General features: G+C 37.8%; 2 protein-coding genes across 2 annotated transcripts; both read right to left on the reverse strand.

Moving 5' to 3' along the window:
* Positions 1-1,512: 1,512 nt before the first annotated feature.
* Positions 1,513-3,867, reverse strand: LOC104993009 (olfactory receptor 5D13-like; the record flags this gene model as incomplete). The annotated part of the gene is given in 4 exon segments (XM_010846080.1): positions 1,513-1,644; positions 1,933-1,989; positions 1,991-2,692; positions 3,803-3,867. Coding segments are annotated over 4 exon segments (956 nt in total), but the record flags the coding sequence as incomplete, so codon positions are not given.
* Positions 3,868-5,081: 1,214 nt separating this feature from the next.
* On the reverse strand, positions 5,082-9,667 carry LOC104993016 (olfactory receptor 5D13-like; the record flags this gene model as incomplete). Its single annotated transcript, XM_010846092.1, is given in 3 exon segments — positions 5,082-5,086; positions 8,942-9,295; positions 9,298-9,667. Coding segments are annotated over 3 exon segments (729 nt in total), but the record flags the coding sequence as incomplete, so codon positions are not given.
* Between the last annotated feature and the right edge of the window lie 8 nt (positions 9,668-9,675).

Consider the following 9,675-nt stretch of genomic DNA (forward strand, 5'->3'; position numbering starts at 1 on the left):
CTCTGCTATTTGCTATAGAATTACCTGGAATTATCAAGAAAGAATATCTTTGATGAGGTAAATGTTTTAATTAATCTTTGGTGAATATTGAGCCAGGGCTTTCCAGGTGGCGCTAGTGGTAAAGAATCTGCCTGCCAATGAAGGAGACGCAAGAGACTCTGTTCAATCTTGATAGGCCTGGATTAGATTCCTGTATTGGGAAGTTCCCCTAGAGGAGGAAATGGTGACCCACTCCAGTATTCTTGCCTGGAAAATTCCATGAACAAAGGAGCGTGAGGGGTTATAGTCTATGGCATCACAATGTCAGACCTGACTGAGAAGGCACGCATCACACATGCACAAATATTGAGCCAACTTCTTCATGTCACCCTATACCCCTGACCTAAAACATAACAGCTCTACAAGAAGCAAAAATTTTCAAACCTTGCCTCTGGGTTTAGCCTTTTTTTTTTTTTTTTACTTTGACCCAAACATAGATGAGACCCAAACAGGGACTTGATTGCTTCCAACATAAGAATGGTCCAAGGAGGATGATTTACATACAGGTCTGTAGACTGAAGATTAGTTGGTCCATTAGCTCAGCCTTGAAGCTCAAGTGACCTGCCTCATATCAGCAGAGCTGCCTCAATAAAGTCACTATTTCAAAAACAGCTGTTGTTGCAACCTCCTGGAGTTCATAAATGTTTCTTTTTCATCAATAAATAGCTAATGCTTTACTGAAATCTGTACACTAAATCATAATCAATTTGTTGGTTATATTATACTACCATGGGAGAACTGGTTTAAAGATATTGTAACTTAAAATGAATCGAAAACTACCTAAGTAAAATTTCTAGTAAAAGAGATAGATAAATACATTTTAAAATGTACAACCACAATAATGTACGTGGAAAAACCTTAAGTGATAGGTATACACTGCATCTCCAACATTTGTATTATTTTCTTGCACTAGCACATAGAAAATAATTTATATCTGGTTATATTATCAATTATATTTAAACTATACCATATTATGAACTATTTAAGTTAGATATATTTCAAATTTGTTTGCCTGGGAATCTTCCAAAGCCAAAGTGTTTCTTATGGAATTAATAAAGTCTTAAGATACTTGGAGTTTTACGCTGAGCAGCTTTTAATGTACTACTTTTACATTAGGATGTAAACTTCTTTACTGTAGGCTATAACTCTTCAGATCCTTTTAAAAGTCCTGCAGTTCACATGACTTGAATTAAACTGAAATTTAACCAGGACAAATACAAGGTCAGATATTACACACAAAAAAAATTACAATTCAATGTTTGTATCAAACTTTTAGTTGAAGTAGTCTTTTATTTCTATTTTTAATTTTAAAGTTACTTTAATAAAAGAGTGAACAGAAATTGGCCTGTCAATTGCACAGTTAAAATAGGTTTATGATTCGATTTGCTATTGAGAAACTCTTATTCTCAAAAAATCTTTCTAGTTTACATTTTATCACAGAACAATTTAATATTGATTAATTTCTTCACTGACTTTTTCACATCTTTGTTCCTGAGGCTGTCGATCACTGGGTTCAGCATGGGGATGACCACTGTGTAAAAGACAGAGGCCACCTTGACCATGAGCCATGAACTTCTGGAGTTAGGAACACAATAGAGGAAAAGGGTGGAGAAGGCAATGGCACCCCACTCCAGTACTCTTGCCTGGAAAATCTCGTGGATGGAGGAGCCTGGTGTGCTGTAGTCCATGGGGTCACTAAGAGTTGGACACGACTGAGCGACTTCACTTTCACTTTTCACTTTCATGCATTGGAGAAGGAAATGGCAACCCACTCCAGTGTTCTTGCCTGGAGAATCCCAGGGACGGCGGAGCCGGGTGGGCTGCAGTCTATGGGGTCGCATAGAGTCGGACACGATTGAAGCGACTTAGCAGCAGCAGCAACAGAGGAAAAGGATGGTCCCATGGAAGATGGTAATGGTAGTCAGGTGGGAGGCACAGGTGGAGAAGACTGTGGTGCCCCCCAGTCGAAAGCATCCTTAAGACAGTGATAAAAATGAAAACATAGGAGATGCGAATAATCATCAGGCTGCTTACTTCATTGAATGTGGCAGAGACTAAAATGGTCTCCTGGTTAATGTAGGGGTCAGAGCAGGAAACAGCAACAATGGCTGTGTGCTCACAGACAAAGTTATTTATGAATTTAGTCCCACAAAAGGATAACGTTGATAAAAAGTATGTGTATATTAAGGAACAGGCTATACTCCAAGAGTATAATGCAGACAACTGCAAGGAACAAAGCTTCTGGGACATCACAACAGCATAGAGAAGAGGGTTACAAACGGTCACGAATCGGTCATATGTCATCACTGCCAACAGGAATGTCTCTGTCACCACAAATATGCAGACAAAGAAGAATTGTATGAGGCATCCTGTGAAGGAGATGGTTCTGTCTTCCACAACCAAGTTTTCTAGTAGCTTGGGTGTAACTAATGTTGAGTAACAGAAATCAACGAAGGAAAAGTGGCTGAGAAAGAAGTACCTGGGCATGTGGAGCCTGGAACTGGACTTCATGATCAGGATCATGCCCAGGTTCCCTAGCACAGTGACCGTGTAGATGGTCAGGAAGACCAGAAACAGAGGCAGCTGGAGCTGAGGATATTCTGAGAAGCCCAAGACAATGAAAGTGACCTCAGCACTCTGGTTTGCTTGGCTCCTGTGGACAAAATATCAGTGTTGATCCAGAAGAGTAAAAACTAAACTTTGAAATAGGCAAGAGAATAGAAAAATGTGTTGAGAAGCTCACTGGGTCTCTGTTTACAGTGTTTCTGTAAATGCTATACTTCTGCTTTATTTCAAATGCTAATGTTCACTTGTATGTCAATTATACAGCCAATAATAATTTTCATTGTGTATGATCTTCAGAAACAAAGAACTGAAACAGATTAGTTCCTGCTTTATTTCAAATAATAAAACTCATTATTATCAGCTGCTTTCAGGAGACATTGTCTTTGCGTGTCTCTGAGCTTTGTGAAAACACCTGATATGACGATCTAATTACATGTATTGGAGAAAAACATGTCATTAGGTTCCACAGTTTCTTACCTGCCTCACCTCCTGAGCTATGAGACAATTAACTTATATGCTAATTTGTATAATGGCAACATCTCTGCAAAACAGTTAATATATTTTCCTGGTTGTTGTATTTCCTTTCAATTCCTTTCTTATTCCTAGTTATTCCAAATTCTCAACCCATTCTGGAGCTATGCTAAGACATACTAAACTTTTTCACTTATGTTGAATTAATTTTGAAAATGTTTAAATGTATTCTTCATAGCCAATTGTATTATTCAGCAGAAGTTTCAAAACAAAATATGTGCTATGCTTCCTGTGATAATAGTTGAAACAATATTGAACAGAAAACTCTTTTTTTTTCCATTGTAGCAGATTTTGGAGTTTGGGTGACAAAAATAACTGTGAAAGTACTGGAGAAAGCATATAGGCTTCAGAATGGATCAAATATATACTCTGCCATTTTGAACTAAGTTTTTAGTTCTTCCAAAGAAAAGTGGCTGGAAAACACCTATTTCAAATGGGACACCAGAATATTTCTTGATTATTACTGATCACAACGCATTTCCTCTATAGTAAGATAAAGAACAGTAATATAAATTTTAAATCACTAGATTGGAACTAGATACTTCAATAATGAATTTAAATGCTGTAAGACATGGTAGAACAGATATTTACCTTTTATATATTAGAATTTCATTAGAACACTTGCTTTAAGATGCATGTTTCCTTATTTTCCTCTAGGTTTTCTCACCACACTATAGCTTTCTCTGATTCCCACATGATGAACTTGTAAGAAAGATATCTTCCAAAGACCATGTCCACAACAGATCCTCTGTAACAATACTTTGTAAGGTCTCAGCACTGCAAAGATTGATTATGACTATTATTCCAGCCACATTCCTTCAATTTAAAATGCTCTGTGCAAGATTATGAGAATAATTTTCCATGATTGTTTAATATAACAGTGACTTTAAGATTCCAAATAAATGTTAATAGCAAATGTATAACATTAACATTATTCAGTATGACTTTTCCAAAAACTGCTTGGATCTATAAATTCAACCTCATTATACTTAATACATCCTTCTTAGTGAAGGTGGATTTATCAACCTCTGCTATATAGTACATGCCTATTTCTTTATAATTTAATCCCCATTTTATTCTTTCTTATGATGTTTGCTTTATTTTACCATCTACTTTTATAGACATGACTCATTGTTTCATCCCCTCTGTATACAGACAAACTTGTATATTTATCACTCACAATTACTGTAGGTTATATCCCTGTTATTTATAAATATGGTTGTTACTGTCACTTTATTTCTAGAAAATTACAGGAAAATCTTGAAGACAAGGCCCACTTTGTGGGCCTTCTCCTTTTGCCAAAAGGAGAATTCTCCATTTCCAACTTTATGTTTGATACCCAATGAGAAAACTAGGATACAAATTATTTGAAAGAAAGAATTGGAATATAACTCCATAAACCTTCTCAGCCAAAACGTGGTTCTTTGTGCACACCTTGTTCTACACATGTGTCTGTCTCCTACAGAGATTACTGGATCTTTGTATTTTCTTTTTTAAGTAAAACAAAAGAGACATGAGTCAACTCACCTAAATACAGAAGAACTTGAATGAGTCATTTAGTGAAGAACTCTTTGCTAAGATTAATGAACTCCAGCAATGCTGCTGCTTAGGACTTGATAGAAACACACCTGAAAAGGGTAGTAAAAGTGCCCAGTATTTTTCATTAATTATTTCATACTTAATGATTTTCCAACCTGTTAAGAAAACTCAGAGATACCAAAGATAAGATCAAGCCTGAAAAGTAAATCCTGGCACCAAACTGTATCACAAATATATGCCATCATGACCTTAGGGATGTGAGAACTAGAGAATATAACTGAGGTACTGCCTTGATGCCTGCAATTCAACTAATTACATTTTAACTCTGAACTCTGTCCCAGGTGGTATATTGATTGTATATTATTTCCCTAAAGCCTTAGGCCATTTGTATTATCAACTTTACTCATTTAATCTTAAAAAATAAACAACACCATTTTTAAAATTTTTGTGTGGATATAAAATACATAAATCCACAAGGGGAAATTATATAGCAATAGATTTATCTTTTATTAATCCATATTTAATTTTTAAAATTTTCTTATGAAGGTATATATATATTCTTATGTTTCTAAACGTATGGCTGCTAAACTATAATTATACTGTTTATTTTGTACTTTACAATATTTGTACTATAAACTTTATTTTATATTTACACTATTGATTCTATTGATAGAAAACAGCTTCCACTGGATTTTCAAATATAGAATGTTCTCAGGTGTTTATATTTATTACTGAATCTAAAATGAAATTTTGGATGATATGTTTTCTAAAAATATCTGTTTATGAAAAGGATTATATTTTCACTAATTTTGGTAACTACCTATCTTGGCTTTAAGGACACAGGTTAATAATAATAATAACTTGATGCAGAAGGAGCTGAAGTGCAAGCAGTGAAAGATTTTACTTTCTTGGGCTCCAAAATCATTGCTTTATGGTGACTGCACCCATGAAATTAAAATGCACTTGCTCCGTGGGAGGAAAGTTATGACAAAACTAGGCAGCATATTCAAAACCAGAGACATCACTTTGCTAACAGAAGTCCATATAGTCAAAGCCATGGTGTTCCCAGTAGTCAGGGGGGATGTGAGAGCTGGACCATAAAGAAGACAAAGTGCCGAAGAATTGTTCTTTCAAATTGTGGTGCTGGGGAAGACTCCTGAGAGTCCTTCGGACAGCAAAATCCAACCAGTCAATCCTGAAGGAAATCAACCCTGAATATTCACTGGAAGGACTGATGCTGAAGCTGAAGGTCCAGTGCTTTGGCCGCCTGACATGAAGAGCTGACTCACTGGAAAAGACCCTGATGCTGGGAATGACTGAAGGCTAGTGGAGAGGAGGGCAGCAGAGGATGAGATGGTCAGACGGCATCACCGACTCAATGGACATGAGTGTGAGCAAACTCCAGGAGACAGTGAAGGGCAGGGAAGCCTGGCGTGCTGCAGTCCATGGGGTGGCAAAGGCTTGAACACGACTTAGTGACTGAACAACAATAACAACAAGCTTATTTCTCACTAGTGGAGGATTCAAAATACATTTTGACTGGGAAGCTGTGCCCTATATGGGCTCTGATTTCTCCCAACTTTACCTCACCATCATCATGGTGCTTCTGAGGTTATGATTCTCTTAATATTCATTGGAGAAAGAATAGATTCTTCTTCAAATAAATGAGGCCAGGACAATTGGGCATTCACAAGTAAAATTATGGGATTGGACACGTGTCTCATATTATATACAACAGTTAACTCAGAAAGTGAACAAGGACCTGAATGAAAGAGCATAAACTATAACTCTTACAAGAAAAACACAGGCCTTACATTTCATGGCCTTGAATTTGGCAGTAGATTCTTATATAGGGAAACAAAAACATCAGCAACAAAAATAAATAAATAAATTGCTAAATTGAACTTCCTCAAAATTTAAAATATTTGTATATTAAAAACATTATCAATAAAGTGAAAAGAAAAGGTACAGAAAAGAAACAATAAAGACAAAAAGTCAAAGCAGATACAACACAAAATTTACAAATGTCCAACAAGCATGTGAAAATATTCTCAACATATTTAGTTATTAGGAAAATGCAAATCAATGTCATGATGAGATATCAATTTATATCCACTGGATTTGCTATGATAAAAGTATATAATAGCAATGATTAGCAAGGATATGAAGCAACCAGAAGAGTTATATATTATGCCTGGGAATCTAAAATGCTACAGACACTGTAGAATAAGTTTGGTCGTTCCTCTCACATGGATGAACATAGAATTACTATTAGACAAAATGCTTAGCAGGGAAAAAAAATAGTCTTTCACAAAGATGTGTTAGGCTTTCCCCCCAATTTCTGGCAGATAATATATATCTTATGTGATAGTAGAGTCTATTTAGGGAGGAGAGTCTGGGTACACCTGATATCAAGGTGGGTGCGTGCTAAGTCGCTTCAGTGGTGTTTGATTCCTTGCCACTCTATGGACTTTAGCCCACCAGGCTTCACTGTCTATGGAATTCTCCAGGCAAGAATACTGGAATGGGTTGCCACGCCCTCCTCCAGAGGATCCTCCCAACCCAGGGACTGAACCCATGTCTCCTACGTCTCCTGCACTGGTAGCAGGTTCTTACCACTAGTGCCACCTGGGAAGCACCACAGCACATAGGATTCACTTCTTAGACTGGATGTGAGTTCACTGTGAAGTGTGTTAGTTGCTCAGTCCTGTCTGAATCTTTGTAACTCGATGGACTGAAGCCCACCAGGCTCCTCTGTCATGCGATTCTCCAGGCAAGGATACTGGAGTGGGTTGCCCTCCCTTTCTCCAGGGGATCTTCCCCACCCAGGGACAGAACCAAGGTCTCCTGCATTGCAAGCAGATTCTTTATCATCTGAGCCACCAGGGAAGTCCATGAGTTTGCTAGTTGGGCAAAATTAAATCAGGTTAACCAAGATTCTCTAATTGATATTAGCAGGGCCCCCATTCAATTCACCATTAATGTTACTTACCAATGAAGTTCTCTGTTATGTTATCATTGTACATCAATAGCTATTTTATATATAATTTGACTGACATGAAATACTGTTTTAGATTTAGCTGAAACTATTTCTGAAGTGTGCATTTCTTAATTTTATTTTTGATGATTTATGTACAAAAAACAAATAAATTTTATATTAACAAGTAGAATTTTACCAAATCTTATTCAGGATTCTGTGGGGACAGAGACATGACTTCTTTGCACTTATAATGTACCAATTCTTTCTATGTGGTGTTAAATAAATATATCCTTTAAATTTAGGCTTCCCTGGTACCTTAGATGGTAAAGAATCTGCCTGCAATGCAGGAGACACATGTTTGATTACTGGTCATGCAGATACCCTGGAGAAGAGAATGGCTACCCACTCCAATATTCTTTCCATGGACACAGGAGCCTGGCAGGCTAAAGCCCATAGAATTGTAAAGAGTCAGACATAACTGAGCAACTAAGCACAGGAATGTCTTTTAACTTTAGTGTCTTAGTGTTGAACAACTCTTAGTTACTATGATTCAACTCATGTAACTCCCTCATGGTTAACTATAAACTTTCATGACAACTCAAATCCACTCTTCGATTGACTTATAATGACTTAAAGAAAAGAAAAAAAGAAGACTCACCTGAACAGCCAAATGGTAATGTGTCTTTACTCAGAAATCTTTACATGACAAATACTTTATCTAGAGACTTCAATAGTCTAGGCTTTAATTAGGTGTTATTTATTATTTTATTGCTAAGTCTCTACAGTTTACTAAAGTGGTTGAATGATGTATCAACAAGGGAATTTCATTAAATGTGTGCACTGTTTTCCTTCCTAAAAACTGGAATTTGAAATGCTATTAAAAAATGCTACAAAACTTGGACAGTTCTCCACAGTGCTCTTGTAAATGAAAAAGCAAACCTAAGCCGTTTTACATTCATTGACATAATAATTTGGTATTGACTCGCTTCTTAGCTGGAGAAGGCAATGGCAACCCACTCCAGTACTCTTGCCTGGAAAATCCCATGGATGGAGGAGCCTGGTGGACTGCAGTCCATGGGGGTCGCTAAGAGTCAGACAGGACTGAGCGACTTCACTTTCACTTTTCACTTTCATGCATTGGAGAAGGAAATGGCAACCCACTCCAGTGTTCCTGCCTGGAGAATCCCAGGGACTGGGGAGCCTGGTGGGCTGCCTTCTATGGGGTCTCACAGAGTTGGACACGACTGAAGCGACTTAGCAGCAGCTTCCTAGCAGTCTCTTTCACACCTTTGTTCCTGAGGCTGTAGATCAGTGGGTTCAGCATGGGGATGACCACTATGTAAAAGACAGAGGCCACCTTGACCATGAGCCATGAACTTCTGGAGTTAGGAACACAGTGGAGGGAAAGGATGGTCCGGTGGAAGACGGTAATGGCAGTCAGGTGGGAGGCACAGGTGGAGAAGGCTTTGTGGTGCCCCCCAGTTGAAGGCATCTTCAGGACAGTGATAAAAATGAAAACATAGGGGGTGAGAATAATTATCAGGGTGCTTATTTCATTAAACATGGCAGAGACTAAAATGATCTCCTGGCTAATGTAGGGGTCAGAGCAGGAAACAGCAACAATGGCCGCGTGCTCACAAAGTTATTTATGATATTATTTCCTCTAAAGGACAATTCGGATAAAAAGTGGGTAAGAGTCAGGGAACAGACTGTACCCCAAGAGTATGATGCACCCACCAATAAGGAACAAAGCTTCTGGAACATGACAGCTGTGTAGAGAAGAGGGTTGCAAATGGCCACAAATCGGTCATATGCCATCACTGCCAACAGGAATGTCTCTGTCACCACAAATATGCAGGCAAAGGAGAACTGCATGATGCATCCTGTGAAGGAGATGGTTCTGTCTTCCACAATCAAGTTTTCTAGTAGCTTGGATGTAACTACTGTTGAGTAACAGAGATCAACAAAGGACAAATGTCTGAGGAAGTAGTACACAGGGGTGTGGAATTTGGGATTTATCT

This window comes from Bison bison, unplaced genomic scaffold, assembly GCF_000754665.1.
Source record: "Bison bison bison isolate TAMUID 2011002044 unplaced genomic scaffold, Bison_UMD1.0 scf7180017848905, whole genome shotgun sequence".
NCBI classification, from domain to species: domain Eukaryota; kingdom Metazoa; phylum Chordata; class Mammalia; order Artiodactyla; family Bovidae; genus Bison; species Bison bison.